Source organism: Anguilla anguilla, chromosome 7, assembly GCF_013347855.1.
Source record: "Anguilla anguilla isolate fAngAng1 chromosome 7, fAngAng1.pri, whole genome shotgun sequence".
Classification (NCBI taxonomy): Eukaryota; Metazoa; Chordata; class Actinopteri; order Anguilliformes; family Anguillidae; genus Anguilla; species Anguilla anguilla.
Window position 1 is genome coordinate 25,943,578 of NC_049207.1, and position 15,819 is coordinate 25,959,396.

Here is a 15,819-nt window from a genome sequence, read left to right on the forward strand (position 1 = left end):
TAGTAATGCCGCACAAAGTGCCCGCTCACCCCTATCTTCCACCGAAATCCACACCACCCCCCCCACCCAAAATCGCTGCCCCTGCCACACCTCGTCCGTCGCACCCCAATTTTGTGGACATCTGCTGCTGTTCTTGTGTTTGTCTGTTTGTGTTTGCACGTGTGTATGTGTGTGTGTGTGTGTGTGTGTGAGCGTGTGTAAGAGTGCGCGCGTGTGTGCATGTGTGTAAGAGTGTGTGTGTATGTGTGCGTGTGTGTAAGAGTGTGTGTGTAAGAGTGCGTGTGTGTGTGTGTGTGTGTAAGAGTGTGTGTGTGCGTGTGTGTAAGAGTGTGTGTGTAAGTGCTTGTGTATGTGTGCGTGTGTGTAAGAGTGTGTGTGTGTGTATGTGTGTAAGAGTGTGTGTGTATGTGTGCGTGTGTGTAAGAGTGCTTGCGTGTGCTAGCCTGCTTTCCTGAGAATGGGTGACTCACTGGCAGATGCAGATCACAGCTGTATCTGCACAGGGACCGGCTGCACAGTTCAGCTCTGTATTTTAATGTGTCTCAGAGTCCACCCGCTTCCCTTCGCTTAGTGTCAATAATGGTTTAACATGGGGAGTCGGTGCTTTGTGCAGAGTTGCCTCTCCACAGCATTATTAGCAGCCTCATTTGCCGCCCTTGTTGGTCATCACTGGTTGTCAGTGACCCCCGTCCCCCCTTTTGAATGTAACTACAACATTTCTCCAGAGCGGTTAGCTTCATTAGCATCAGGCGGCGTGTGTCGGTCGTCACGGTAGCCAGTTTGTTTGCTTATGTAGGGGTGAATAACCGAAGCAGTGGGTGTGACTGGTCTCTGGAACCCCCCCCCCCCCCCCCCGGCTTACGCAGGTTTGGAGGGGTTCCTGACGTCGCTGGTGAGGCAGGAGATGGTGGACATGCCCCGCGGGGTGTACCACTCCGCCCTCAGAGGGGGGAACCTGCGCTCGGACCAGGGCAAGACGGTGGCCGGCATCCCGGGGTTCATGCTGAAGGCCTACGAGAAGAACAGACAGCCTGGCCTCAAACCTGGCCTGGCGGGTGAGTCCAAAGCTCCCAGGGAGGGGGGGGGGAGAAATGTGGTGGGGGGTGTTTGAGAGAGGAAAAGACTGATCTCCCTGGACGCGTCCTGTGCGTTTCAGCCGGCTTGTTGCTGTGTTACGACCTGCCTGTCCAGACGGACAGAGAGGGGCACCCCATCGCGCGTTTCCTGGTCAGCCGCGGACGCAGCTACCAACAAATGCTAGCGGCCCTGATACACGAGGTAACTGTACCCCAAAACCTGCCCTCTACGACCCCCTACCGATCAGCTACCAGCCCTGATACAGGAGGTACCTGTACCCCAAAACCTGCTCTCTACACCCCCGACCAATCAGCTACCAGCCCTGATACAGGAGGTACCTGTACCCCAAAACCTGCTCTCTACACCCTCGACCAATCAGCAACCAGCCCTGATACAGGAGGTACCTGTACCCCAAAACCTGCTCTCTACACCCCCGACCAATCAGCTACCAGCCCTGATACAGGAGGTACCTGTACCCCAAAACCTGCTCTCTACACCCCCGACCAATCAGCTACCAGCTCTGATACAGGAGGTACCTGTACCCCAAAACCTGCCCTCTAATCACCACTCTCCACCAGCTAGGGTCTACACTGGGAGGGGGTCAGTTACTAATGGAGAAATTTTGGGTTAATTTCCTCTGACTTCTACCCGCTGTTTGTGTAAATAATATTTTATTTACACACTACACCTAATGCTACACCCCATGCATGATTTTGGGGAAAATAATTATTTACGGTTCTTTTCCAAAATTTACCTCCAACATCGTTCTGTTGTGTTTTTTTGCATTACATCAACCTCATTTGTTTTTGTTCTTCGCACGCTCGACCTGCAGGGTGGGAGCAAAATGCTTGCGAATGCTTCCCCTGAGGTACCCACAATGCATTGCCTGACAGTGACATGTCACAGGCACTCCAGAGAAAGGAGAGAGAGAGAGAGAGGCATGAGGGCAGTTTGTAGTTTTATCTGGTCCATGAAGTCATTTCATTGGCTTACTTAATCCTCTTCGTTCCCTGTGGAACATAAGGCTGCGACTATCTGCTTCCGATGTAGCATTTGTCGTAGTTTCTTTAGCAAGATGGCGTTTTACGGGGTGGAGTTGTTAGCCCCACGCCCAACCCCCAACCTGGAGGGCCAGGGTGCTGTTTTTCATCTGGCCTCCACCCTGAGACCTTCCCGGCTTGGTTGGACCTGCTGGGGGTATGACCCCCTCCGGCATAGCCTTCAGAGTCACGGAGGCACACAAGCCTCCCCACCACGGCAAGGTAGCAGCGCATTTCATTGAGCAATTGGGGAAAATAAATGGAGTTCTGTGCCAGTTTGAAGTGAACCCTACAAAGCCAGTAACACTTTGTTCCCATATTACCACATCTTGCTTTATATATGTGCAACGGACATTATTTTGCAGACAGTGAATGATAAGTGTGGTATGCGTTCTGGTGCTGATTTCTCCTAAACGGCGGTGGGATTTTTAGGTTTTTTTTTCGGCTGTGTTGACGGAGAGAGGTGAGATGGCGGGTTGCTGGGTTTTTTTGCGCGGGACATACGGTGAGGACAGGAGGGAACGGGCACAGTCCTCCACAGCCAGCAGCGTTTGGGAATGTTCCAGAAGCCCAGGCCTTTGTCTGTGTGCATCAGCCAGCTGTGGGCCCCAAGGAGCCATCCAATCAGCCGCCTGGGTTAATGTCACGTGACCCTGCTTCTCTGGAGGTCTGGGCATGTAGTGTGTTGTGTGTGTGTGTGTGTGTGTGTTGGCGGGGGGGTGTGGGTAGTGATAGCTGGAATCAAGGACACCCTCCTCACGTGTGGCACTGCTCAATGCCGAACACCGGAGCCTTGATCCGCAGTGTCCTTGGCTTTGGGTCCGGGAGGTGGGCATCGCCACCTGGTGGCTGTTAATAGCCATTCAGCCTGATTTATTGCCCAGCACTAATCTGAGCAGATGAAGGTCGCCCTTCAGCAAAACCCCCCCGAGGCGTCGCTGTGGAAACGAACGGCGCGAACGGAGGAAATACGGTTATGGTCAGCTCAGCCTCTCTTTCACTGGGCGCACCGTCCGGTGAGACCGTCCGATTGGACAGGCCAGGGTTGCGGTCGTGCTGGGCTAAGGCAGAAGCCTGCACCCACGTCGGCCCTTTTCGGATAAGACTGGACACACCTTGGAATAGGCAGTGCATTCCATTCCCAAATGAAACGCTGCAAATTGAGTGAGGATTGAGTTCTCAGTTCGTCTAACTGCTTAAATACAATAAATATAAGCGGTCACGTTATTGGACCTTGACATGATTCTCCTGTTCTCCCTCCTTCCCCCCCTTTACTCTCCTCTTTCTTTCCTCTCTCCTTCCCTCTTTTTCTCTCATTTCTCGCTCTCCTTCTCTCTTCCCCCTTCTTTCTATCTCTCCTAACCTCTTTCTGCGTGTTTCTCTTGCTCTGTGTTCTCTACCTCCCTCTTTTCTCCCTCTCTCTTTCCTCCTCTCTCTCCCTTGTCTTCTCCCTCTCTCTGTCCTCTCGTCCACACTCCTCCCTCTCTCTCTCTCCCTCTCGTCCTTCCTTTCCTCTCTTCCCTCCTCTCTCCCTCACTCCCCCTTGCCTTCTTCCTCTCTCTTTTCTCTCATCCCTCTCTCCACCCTCTCTCTCTCTCTCTCTCTCTCCCTCTCTCCCTCTCTCTCTCTCTCTCTCTCTCTCTCTTCCTCTCTCTCTCTCTCTCTCCCTCTCCCTCTCTCTCCCTCTCGCTCTCTCTCGCTCTCTCTCTTCCTCTCTCTCTCTCTCTCTCTCTCTCTCTCTCTCTCTCTCTCTCTCTCTCTCTCTCTCTCTCCCTCTCTCTCTCCCTCCCCAGGTGAACATCCAGCCCTCAGAATGGCATCGCTCTATCCTCTTGCCGCAGGCGTGGCGGGGGTTCATGAGCCGCGCCTACTTCGCCGTCCTGCAGGTGAGCGGGCGGGGTCGCGACGCGTCTGCTTCCCGGGGTCTTCATCGTCCGCCTCAAAACCCCCCCCCCCCCCCACAGTGCCCTGCATCGCTGAGTCAGTCCCTCAGTTCCGAGAATTCCCAGGAAAAATTCCCCACGTGTGTTCTCTTAGGGATCTTCCCCCCCAATCAATTCCCTGAATTTACTGAGTTCAAATGAGACTGGCACGAAAACGAGGCGGGTTTTGCCTTAAGTAAGCGTAGCTGTGGTGGCTCCGTTCCAAAAGCGACAGCCAAAGTACAGGAAACGCCAACCGCAGCGTGCCTCTCTGGGGAATTCTCTGCGGGCTGTTCTGGATGAAACCGCACGCCGGGATGTTAAATTGCAGCACCTGCGTGGGCGCGCCTGTTTCCTGTTTGCTTCGCGACCCTCGTTTTGATTCGTCACCAGGATCGCGCGAAACAATATTGGGGCGCGTCCGATGTCGGTCGGGGGCGTCGGTCGATTCCAGCTTTCGACAGGACGGGAAATCGCCGAGCGACGGGATCGAAGTGCCATCGCGCGGCGGGATTGCGTTGGGGTGGGGGGGGGGGGGGGGGATGTTTGCGGCGACAGCGTGGCTAAATTTACGCCGTGCTCCCGTTTGTTTTGTGTCCTGGCCAAAAAGCTGCGGTCGAGACCTTCCCCGCGCGGGAGGTTTTCTTAGGAAACCCCCCCCCCCCCCCGCAGCTCCAGCGGGACTTCCTCAGAAGGGGATCACTGATCCCTGGATAATCAGAGTGCGCCGTTTCCCCCGCCGCCGGCCCGGGGAAGCCGACGGGCTTCTGTGAGGGAAAGAGCGTGCGAGGGGTCGAAGGTCAGGCGATGCGCGGCCGGGGCTCTGACCCTTCTTCGTGTGCCGCTGGTCGGCAGGGGCGACGGGCGGAGCTGGAGATGGTGCAGAAACAAGGGAAGGAGGATCCAGAGGAGCTGCAGTACAGACAGTACTGCGCCTGGCTGTGGTGAGTGTATCACAGACACACACACGCACACGCACACACACACAGTACTGCGCCTGGCTGTGGTGAGTGTATCACAGACACACACACACACTCACACACACACACACACAGTACTGCGCCTGGCTGTGGTGAGTGTATCACAGACACACACACACACAGACACACACACACACTCACACACACACACACACAGTACTGCGCCTGGCTGTGGTGAGTGTATCACAGACACACACACGCACACGCACACACACACAGTACTGCGCCTGGCTGTGGTGAGTGTATCACAGACACACACACACACTCACACACACACACACACAGTACTGCGCCTGGCTGTGGTGAGTGTATCACAGACACAGACACACACACACACTCACACACACACACACACAGTACTGCGCCTGGCTGTGGTGAGTGTATCACAGACACACACACACACAGACACACACACACACTCACACACACACACACACAGTACTGCGCCTGGCTGTGGTGAGTGTATCACAGACACATACACACACACACACACACACACACGCACAGCACTGCATCTGGCTATGGTGAGGTTATACCACACACACACACACAGTACTGCGCCTGGCTGTGGTGAGTATATTACACACACACACAGCACTGCATCTGGCTATGGTGAGGATATACCACACACACACAGTGCACAGTTCACACTCACACAAACTCTGGCTTTGTCCAACATTTCTGCTCATGATTATTCCCACTAAGAGCGCATTTTAACCATTTTTGAACATTAAGACTGATTAACTCCTCCCTCCACTTTTAAAAGTACCTTCTCACCTAACAAAGGGAAATAAATGCTTCCTCCAATTTTCCCCAAAGACCAGTCTCCCTGGCATTATAAAAAATAATAAGCAGTAATGGCGCAGCTGACCTTTCATGAGATGGCGGCTTCACCAAGCAGCTCCTTAACGCTGTTCACCGCTGAGCGCTAAGTACCGCCCTGCTGTTTCTCATAATCAGGTGTGACTGAACGCACCTGCGCTTTTAGAGCCAACACCACTCTGGCTCTGTCCTTAAAAGCCCATATAACGCAGAAATCGTTTTAAAAAAATACATTTTTTTGAAGTAAATTTAACGCCTGTTGGGGTAAATGTGCAAGTCAGGACAAACTGGAGAGACAGGCATAGGGGGAGTGATAAAGAGAGAGGAAGAGAGAGGGAGGAGGAGAGATAGAAACAGAGACAGAGAGCAGGAGAGGGAAAGGAGACAGAAACAGAGGGATAAGGTACAGGGAGCTGCAAACTGAGCAGGAGAAGGAGAGACTGAAACGGAGGGAGACGGAGAGAAACCGAGTGAGACCGCAAAGGAGAAATTGACGGAAACAGAGAGAGAGAGAGAGAGAGAGGGAGGAGAGATCTGCGCTCTTTGCGGCCTCCATCCTTCACTCCTGGGCCTGGCAGGTTGAGCCCCCACCCACCCCCACCCCACCACGTGGGATCCCCAGGGCCCCTCCCCTATCCATGCCCCCCCCCCCACCCCCTTATTAAGCTTTTGAGCATATGATGCCTCTGAACCAGCCCCTGATAGTGAAATAGTAGATTGTGGAGATGCAGGGCAGGCTTTGCTTTAGTGGGACACTGGGGGGGGGGGGGGCGGGGTATCTTGGGGTGTCCTTCTCGTCAGGTGGTTTGGGGTGGGCGGGGGGGGGGTTGTTAATCAATCATAGTGTAGGGGAGATGAAACAGCCCTGTTTCACACTACAGGGCACTAAATCACCCCCCCCCACTCTGTGTAGGGCCCGGGACATGCTGACCGACGTCGTCAAGTCTGCCGCCAAGTGAGTCCCGCCTCCTCAAAACCCCGCCCCCCCATCTCTTCACCCTTTCACTCTCCTTCAACTTCATCTCCATCCTTCCTCTCCTCCTCTATCCTTTGCTTCCTACTCCCCCTTCTCATCTTGCCTCCATCCCTCTCTCTTCTCCTTTTTCTCTGCCTGCTTTTTGTCCTTGTCTGTCGTTTTCTTCAACCCCCACCCCTTCGTCCTCTGACCACACCCCTTTCTTTTAATGCCGCCTCCTTATCTACTGCTCCCGCCTCCTCTCTCACTATCCCCGCCTCCTTACCTCATCTTGTCTGATTGGTCTGTGTCGTGTCATAATTCTACAAACATTCCAACATTGCGTTGTATAACTGTAATATATACCATGCAACAAATGTAATATTTCAGAGAACTGTCATTCAGTGAATACTTCCACCAAATATAAATATTCCTGCATCTAATATACCGTAGTTCTCCCACCAGAAATCCATTTTCCAGTATGTCTGTTTGCGACCAATGTATGTTCAAGAATTCTTCCAAATTTTACTGTAAACTTGTCAGACCTGAATGGATTAAAATGGGTTTACCAGTGAGGGAGAGTCTCCCTGGATTCGGGTGTGCGGGTGTACAGGGGTGTGGGTGTGTGAGGGCGCAGATGCGCAGGAGTGCGGGTGTGGGGGTGTGCGAGCGTGCAGGTGTGGGGGTTCACAGCTGACCCGCTCTCTGGGCGTGGCCGCAGGGACAGTCCCGTGGTCCAGGGGAACTCCATCCTGGCCCTGAGCGGACTGGCTGCGGTTCTGGCCAAGTACGAGAGCAGCCTTCCCGCTGAAGAGAAGGGATCCACAGAGGTGAGAGTCCCAAGTGCTTGTTTGTTTAACCAGGATTCCATTTTAATTTACTTAAATTGCATCTAATGTATTTAACCTTCATTTCATTTCATTAACCTTTACTTCATTTCATTTATTTTATCTTTATTTCATTTCCTTTAACCTTCATTTCCTTTCTTTTCATTTTGTTTCTTTGACTTGGATGGCTGTGAAGCTTAATGGGTAGGGAACTCAACTTGTAACCGAAAGATTTCAGGTTCGTTTCTCAGGTTGGACACTACCGTTGTCCGCTTGAGCAAGGTCTTCACCTGAAGAGCTTCAGTATATATCCGTCTGTATGAATGAAGACTGTTTAAAAAAAAAAAAAAAAGGCAAACATTGTATAAGTCTCCCTGGATGAACATTATCTACTAAATTGCTGTAATGGTATTTTGGTGGGGAAAAAAAGTCAGTAAACTGTTTCTAGGAGCCTCACTGCAGGTCAAATTTTTCAGGCAGTGAATCAAGTTTTTCAGGCAGCAGTGATTTTTTGTGTGTTACCGCTATTATTTATTTGACATATATATGTATATTTTTAAAAACTTTTATTTAACATGGAGAATCCCATTGAAGTGCAGAATCCCTACTACGAGGGACACCTGTTCAATAGGGCAGCACGAAAATAAATAGAAGAAATTACACAATGGCAGACATCAGTGGTCCTAACAAAGGCAAAGATTGGCCGTAGTTAACAAAATTACTCACTTCCAGCTTTGCTGCATGAATGCATGTGTGTCTGACCTCTGCTGAGTCTTTGAGGACCTAGAATTGAAAGGATTAGGATACTGTATAATTTAATAGAACAAAATAGAATAACTTTACTCCTCTCAGGGGGAACTTGTGTACTAATTATTGAAAAGCATATGTGTGCGTGCATGTGTGTGTGCGTGTGCGTTTGAGGATGTGAAATTAACACAATGTGCATTCAGCATCAAATATTTCACATTGGCTGTTTACTGTTAATTGTGGCATAGTGCTGAATGAGAGCAAACATGTAGATTAAGTGAGTGATAGGTGTGATATATTTACTTGTATAAAAATCTGATGAAACTATTTGTTGATGGCCATAGTGGCTGGAAGAGTTGGGGAGAGAAATTGGGAAAAAGCATAAAAATACTACAATGGAAACAAATGGTAACAGTGACTCTGATCTTAAAGGTAAATAAATGTTGTAAATACAGTGTACATATACCTGCCTGACTGTGTAGCTGAGTAGCATCTTCACACCTTCAAAATATATTTGCTCCTGCTTTCTGGTCTGTATTTGTTGTTATGGCTATTAATTCATTTGTGTATGTTTTGTGTGATTATTTATATATTTCTGCATGGTTTGCTGTGGAAATGTGCGGCTCACCTCCTATCTATGCGATTTATTGTTATGTGCGATTGAGTGTTATGTGTGTGATTGATTATGTGTGTGGTTGATTGTGCCTGTGCATCAGTGATAGTTTGCCATGCTTGTGTGTTGCAGGTTGGACCGGAGATCCTGCCCACTCAACACTGGGTCTCCATGGTGATGGACACCCTGTTGAGTGTGGTTAGCAGCAGCTACAGGCCCAAAGGGCAGGTGTTCCCCTGGTTCCAGCATGTGAGTCCGCTTCTGCACTGGGATCTGTGCCTCAACACAAGCTAGTGCGCGGGCACACACACACACATATAAACCTGCACACACATACACACTAACATATATTCACGCACACATACACACACGCACACAAACACATTCACACTAACACACACACACACACAGTAAATGTTCCAGAGCACTTGTGAAGTGGGCGGGGCTTTACCTGTGGTCTCTCCAACCCCGCCCTCCAGAGGTCGTACTCCGGGGAGAACACGGCCAGCGCCATCGCCCGCTCCTGCGCGGCCCTGGCCCTGTCCGTCATGGCGCCTCTGCTTGCCACCTCCCACAAGGCCAGCCTCCCGGAGGCCCTGTCCACCCTGCAGGCAGCCCTGCCTGGGGGAGCCGCCGCAGACGAGTCCCAGGCTGTGCAGTTCCACACAGGCCTCGCCCTGGGGATGCTGCTGTCTTCACTGCTGGAGGAGCGCGTCAGGTATACTCACTTTTAAACAAGCTGTACACCCAAATACCTTCAGAGCAGGAGCATTACAGCAGGCTATGTCTGTGTCTGTGTGCTTTTATTTTATTAACCTGTTTTTCACTAAGAACAATTGTACATTTTGTGCAGAAATGCATTTGTACATTAACTGTAACTTTGATTAGTAGTTGAAGTGTGCCCACTTTACCTGAGTTGTTTGGAATCTGTAGTCTTTATGTGGAATATTTTAATGTTTTCCTTTGTGTGGAATAATTTATTGTTTGGAAACATATATGGCACTGCTAGTGTGATATGTGTCTGTCTGTCCCTGATGCAGTGATTGTCTGTCTGTCTGTCCCTGATGCAGTGATTGTCTGTCGGTCTGTGATGCAGTGATTGTCTGTCTCTGTCTGTGATGCAGTGCTTGTCTGTCTGTCTGTGATGCAGTGCTTGTCTGTGATGCAGTGGTTGTCTGTCTCTGTCTGTGATGCAGTGCTTGTCTGTGATGCAGAATGTATGTGTGTCTCTGCAGTGATGTCTCAGGTCAGAAGATTAGTGAGTTGTTAATGAGCGCGCTGGATGCCCTGGAGGCCTGCTGCTTCAACACCGACCTGGAGTACAAGTCAGTCCCCTTTACACCTGCGGCTTCCCATAGTGCAACACCTGTCACACCATAACACCTGTCATAACGTAACACCTGTCATTCCGTAACATCTGTCACACAATAACATCTGTCACCTGTCATACTGTAACACTGGTCACACCATAACACCTGTCATACTGTAACATCTGTCACCTGTCATTCCCTAACACCATAACATCTGTCACCTCTCATACTGTAACACCGGTCACCACTCATATGTAACCCCTGTCACCTGTTCCACCCTAACACCTTCGATACCATAACACCTATCACACCATACCATGAACCCCTCTTGTATTTCTGTATCTGTCATGCCCCTCCTCCCCCCCCCTCCCCCCCAACTTTGTTCCTGCAGCACAGGGTGCATTCTGGGAGTGGGCGTGGTGCTGGCGTTGCTGAGTCACAGTGGGCAGGTGGAGAGGCGGGAGCGCGTGGCGCTGACGGTGGATCGGCTGCAGGGGGCACTGGAGCAGAGCACAGGGCAAGGCCGTATGCTGCAGGAGGTCAGCCCCGAAAACACCCCTGTGACCCCAAAACCTGCTACTCTCTCTGTCTTTCTCTCTTTCTCTCAATCTCCCCCTGCTTTCTCCCTTCCTCCTGCTCCCTCCCCGCTTTCTCCCTCACTCTTCCATCCACTGGCATTTTCCCTTTCTCTTCCTCCATCCCTTCAGCTCTCAGTTTGCTTCAGTTTTCAACTTGCTTCGTTGGCATGATGACACAAAGTATTCTCTCTCTCTTTCTTGCTCTCTCGCTCCCTCTTCTTTCTCTCTCTCCTCTCCCTCACTCTCTCTGTCCTCTCTTGCTCTCTCTCTCTCTGTCTCCAGGTCCTCGCGTACTCTCTAGCCTGTTCTGGCACGTCGGCCTTCAGTGCGGGCATCGTCGATGGCAGCAGGGCTGAGGAGATCATGAACGCTCTGCGAGCTCTGACAGAGGAGAGCCAGCAGGTGAGCAAGGCTTTAACCAGCTTCGAGCCCTTACAACAGGATCACAGCGTTCTCATAATACTCTCATCGTGTTCTCACAACACGCTCACAGTGCTCTCACAACACGCTCACAGTGCTCTCACAACACGCTCACAATGTTCTCATAATACACCCAGTGTGTCCTCACAACATCCTCATAATGTTCTCCCAACATGCCTGCAATGTTCTCGCAACATTCTCATCATGTTCTCACAACATGCCTGCAATGTTCTCGCAACATTCTCATCATGTTCTCACAACACGCTCACAGTGTTGGAAACAGAGTATTCTCGCAACACACATACAGTGTTCTTACAGCACGCTCGCAAAATGCTCGCTCACTTGCAACAGACGCTCCCAAGGTGCCTGGGGCGTAGCAGGTAGGTGAAAGACCGTTATATGCCAGCTGGGACCAGGCCCCCCTCACATGTTATTACAGTGGCAGGAATATTAAAGAGCCCCCCCCCCCCCCCGTTATCCCCACCTTTCCCCCTGCTCATTTAGTGAAGAAAAACCGTGGTATAAGCCTGACTTACGTCTCTGCCCTCTAAGGGATTACTGTAATAACCCGGTTCTCAGTCTAATCCCGTGCTTTTAAACACCGCCCTTCTAAAGTACACACGTCTTCAAAGAGAAAATCGTGCTCACGTTTTATTTGACTGCCTTGTCCCCTCGCACCTCAGTCTCTGTACATCCAGGGTATTGGGTCTAACCCACCTGGGATTCAGACCAACAACTCTGTGGTGAGAAGTCTGTCGTTAGCCCTTTGGTTGTGTGCAGCCTTCTGTCTATTCATTAGCAGTTGGCATTAGCAGTTTATAAACACTTACAATTGCAGTAGGCCTCTGAAAGGGATTGCATAATGTGATTGGCTCGTGACCTAGACCAAAAACGGCAGTCTAATTTTGATCATCATTGCTGGCAATCAAGTGACAAAGCCTAGTTACGTTGTTGATCGTAATTGCTGATTGGCTGTTGATCTATGGCCCAGTGTTCATAATCAGGTTGCTATAGGTTTTTGTAATTTTTCATGTTGGTCATGTCACTGGTAACTCGGTAATATCTAATTGGCCGGTGACCTTACCGAGTCAGTGCTGATTGGCTGCCTCCTCGTCCCGCAGACCCCGGGATTCGCGCTCGCCCTGGGGCTGGCAGTCCACGGCCTGTCTGTCTGCGGCCACGGCAAAGCGGAGGACTTCAGCGGCCGGCTCCTGGGGGCCTGGATCAAGATCCTGCTGACCGAGGTGCCCGCTGCCCTTCCCGCATGTCATAATGCCCCCTGCCCTTCCCGCATTTCATAATGCCCCCTGCCCTTCCCGTATTTCATAATGCCCCTTGCCCTTCCCGTATTTCATAATGTCCGCTGCCCTTCCCGCATGTCATAATGCCCCCTGCCCTTCCCGCATGTCATAATGCCCCCTGCCCTTCCCACATTTCATTATGTCCGCTTCCCTTCCCGCATGTCATAATGCCCGCTGCCCTTCCCGTATTTCATAATGCCCGCTGCCCTTCCCGCATGTCATAATGCCCGCTGGCCTTCCCGCATGTCATTATGCCCGCTGGCCTTCCCGCATGTCATAATGCCCGCTGGCCTTCCCGCATGTCATAATGCCCGCTGGCCTTCCCGCATGTCATTATGCCCGCTGGCCTTCCCGCATGTCATAATGCCCGCTGCCCTTCCCGCATGTCATAATGCCCCCGCCCTTCCCGCATGTCATAATGCCCGCTGCCCTTCCCGCATGTCATTATGCCCGCTGCCCTTCCCGCATGTCATAATGCCCCCTGCCCTTCCCGCATGTCATAATGTCCGCTGCCCTTCCCGCATTTCATAATGTCCGCTGCGCTTCCCGCATTTCATAATGCCCGCTGCCCTTCCCGCATGTCATAATGTCCGCTGCCCTTCCCGCATGTCATAATGTCCGCTGCCCTTCCCGCATGTCATAATGCCCGCTGCCCTTCCCGCGTTTCATAATGCCCCCTGCCCTTCCCGTATTTCATAATGCCCGCTGCCCTTCCCGTGTTTCATAATGCCCCCTGCCCTTCCCGTGTTTCATTATGTCCACTGCCCTTCCCACGTTTCATTATGTCCTCTGCCCTTCCCGTATTTCATAATGCCCGCTGCCCTTCCCGCATTTCATAATGTCCGCTGCCCTTCCCGTATTTCATAATGCCCACTGCCCTTCCCATGTTTCATAACGTCCGCTGCCCTTCCCGTATTTCATAATGTCTGCTCAGACTCTGCCATGTCTTCGCTTTACGCTGACCTGGCTCTACACGCACAACAGTGTGTTGTTTGCAAAGGAGGTTTGTATAGACGCTGATTTGAGGTAGGGTGTGTGAATTGTTCCCACCGGGATTTTGGGGTTGCTGTAAGTGGGGTGTGTCTTGATGTTTTAGGGTGCTCCCACCATGCAACGTCTGGCTGCAGTTAACGGTCTGGTGGCCCTGGTTGGTTCTGAGAGCTCCCTCATTCAGGTAAGATCCCGCCTCCTTTTCCAAGGTCAAAGGTCACAGTATTATCATATAATGACCACAGCCTTACATTTTCCATTTTAAACATATGTGTTAATGTTCATGTTGTGTGTTAAAGGGATTGCGTTCTACATAAGCCAACAGAACTGTGCACAATAACTGCCATGTTAAAATGAGGGTTTTTTTCCATCTTTTTTATTTCTGTCTTATGCTTTTTGGCTGGACCGCAACTGCGGGGCAAGCCCTATAAACGTGAATGTCTGTGACTGAGTGACTGAGTGAGTAATGAAGTTACACCATTGGTCGGCCGGTTCGGTCCAGCCATATACTAGGTTTTTACCTGGTCTTGTTTCTCCCATTGATCTTGATTTTGATTGAAAGTTCAAAATCAAATTTTTACTTTTTTTTTTTTTTGGTTTAATTCAGGAAAATTCCTCTCGAGTTGTACAGAGCTCACCCTGTATATGCAGCACATACATTGGTAACTATTTCTTATGTAATTAAAGTTTTGTGCATTTTATAGTGTTTTTCAGGGCAGGCTGATGGGTTATTTATGAAAGCGCTGTGGATGTGTTGCCTTGCAATATCGGAGCAGCAGTCATTTATCAGGACTTCAGAGTACTTGGTTTTGAAGCATGGGGCCCCTGAGGGCCCGCCCAAGGGCCCCTGGTTGTGATCTTGTTTGGGAAGAGTCCGGCCCCTCTCATTTTTATCAGCGTGGCCGACGCAGCTGATTGGCGGGAAACAGGGCCTTCGTTTAAGGCGCGCGCTGCAGACAGGAAGTTAGTAATAGGGCTCAAGGTTTAAATTATGCAGAGAGCCCTGTCAGAATGAGGGAAGGGCGGAGTCTAGCATTTATTACAGAGAGCCTGTGAGACCAGGACCATTGTGGAAGAGATGTAATGTGGAAGAAAGTGTGTGTGTGTGTTTGTGTGTATGTGTGTGCGTGTGTGTGTGTGTGTGTTTGTGCGCGTATGTGCCGGTGTGTTCTTTATATGGTGTTTAAATGCACTGTGTGTGGGTGTGTATGTGCTTTATATGTTGACTGTATACACTGTGTGTGTGTTTGCTGGTATGTGGAGGCAGGTATGTGCCGTGTGTTTTATTGGTGTGTATGGAAAGCAGTTTATGCACCTTTGCTCATTATAATAATGATAATAAGAGATGTGTGTACAGGAGCATGCACATTTCTGTAGGCAGGCAGTAATATTGTACACCCAGGCTGTGCTCTCTAACAGAACTCAGGCAGTAATATTGTACACCCAGGCTGTGCTCTCTAACAGAACTCAGGCAGTAATATTGTATGCCCAGGCTGTGCTCTCTAACAGAGCTCAGACAGTAATATTGTACACCCAGGCTGTGCTCTCTAACAGAGCTTCGGCAGTATTATTATACACCCAGGCTGTGCTCTCTAACAGAGCTCAGGCAGTGATATTGTACACCCAGGCTGTGCTCTCTAACAGAGCTTCGGCAGTATTATTATACACCCAGGCTGTGCTCTCTAACAGAACTCAGGCAGTAATATTGTACACCCAGGCTGTGCTCTCTAACAGAACTCAGGCAGTAATATTGTACACCCAGGCTGTGCTCTCTAACAGAACTCAGGCAGTAATATTGTACACCCAGGCTGTGCTCTCTAACAGAGCTCAGGCAGTAATATTGTACGCCCAGGCTGTGCTCTCTAACAGCAGGCTGCAGTGTTAATACTCAGCAGGCTGGTTCAGGCCCTGGTGTGGGCAGCACGTTTGTAAAGAAGACGTCAGGTGAGCGGGACGTCCTGCAGAGCGGGGCCCTGATTTACACCCCCTCGGTCTGGAGCGGCTCAGCAGCACCGTGGTGGCCCGGCTGCGCTCACTGTGCTATCTGCGCACACCTGCGCTGCAGATGCACAGGGAGGCAGAGCGCTGGGTCTCTCAGAGCTCAGAGCGTGTTTGGGACGGGGTACTGCCCCAGAGCTCAGGTGTGAGATACTCCAGGCCTTCTGCCTAATTCCATTCCATTCCTGCCCAATTCAATATGGTGAGGATCATAAATGGACTGCATTTATATAGCGCTT

General features: G+C 50.9%; 1 protein-coding gene across 3 annotated transcripts in view; it reads left to right on the top strand.

The window, feature by feature from the left end:
• focad (focadhesin) overlaps window positions 1-15,819 on the top strand; it is a 75,557-nt gene that overhangs the window by 43,168 nt on the left and 16,570 nt on the right. For all 3 annotated transcript variants that reach the window (XM_035424772.1, XM_035424771.1, XM_035424773.1), the window contains exons 20-32: window positions 867-1,055; window positions 1,157-1,278; window positions 3,911-4,003; window positions 4,895-4,983; window positions 6,755-6,796; window positions 7,518-7,626; window positions 9,116-9,232; window positions 9,463-9,701; window positions 10,219-10,308; window positions 10,685-10,832; window positions 11,154-11,273; window positions 12,413-12,535; window positions 13,689-13,766. In XM_035424772.1, the coding sequence (XP_035280663.1) occupies window positions 867-1,055; window positions 1,157-1,278; window positions 3,911-4,003; window positions 4,895-4,983; window positions 6,755-6,796; window positions 7,518-7,626; window positions 9,116-9,232; window positions 9,463-9,701; window positions 10,219-10,308; window positions 10,685-10,832; window positions 11,154-11,273; window positions 12,413-12,535; window positions 13,689-13,766 (1,559 nt within the window). The remainder of the gene's footprint in view (window positions 1-866; window positions 1,056-1,156; window positions 1,279-3,910; window positions 4,004-4,894; window positions 4,984-6,754; window positions 6,797-7,517; window positions 7,627-9,115; window positions 9,233-9,462; window positions 9,702-10,218; window positions 10,309-10,684; window positions 10,833-11,153; window positions 11,274-12,412; window positions 12,536-13,688; window positions 13,767-15,819) is intronic.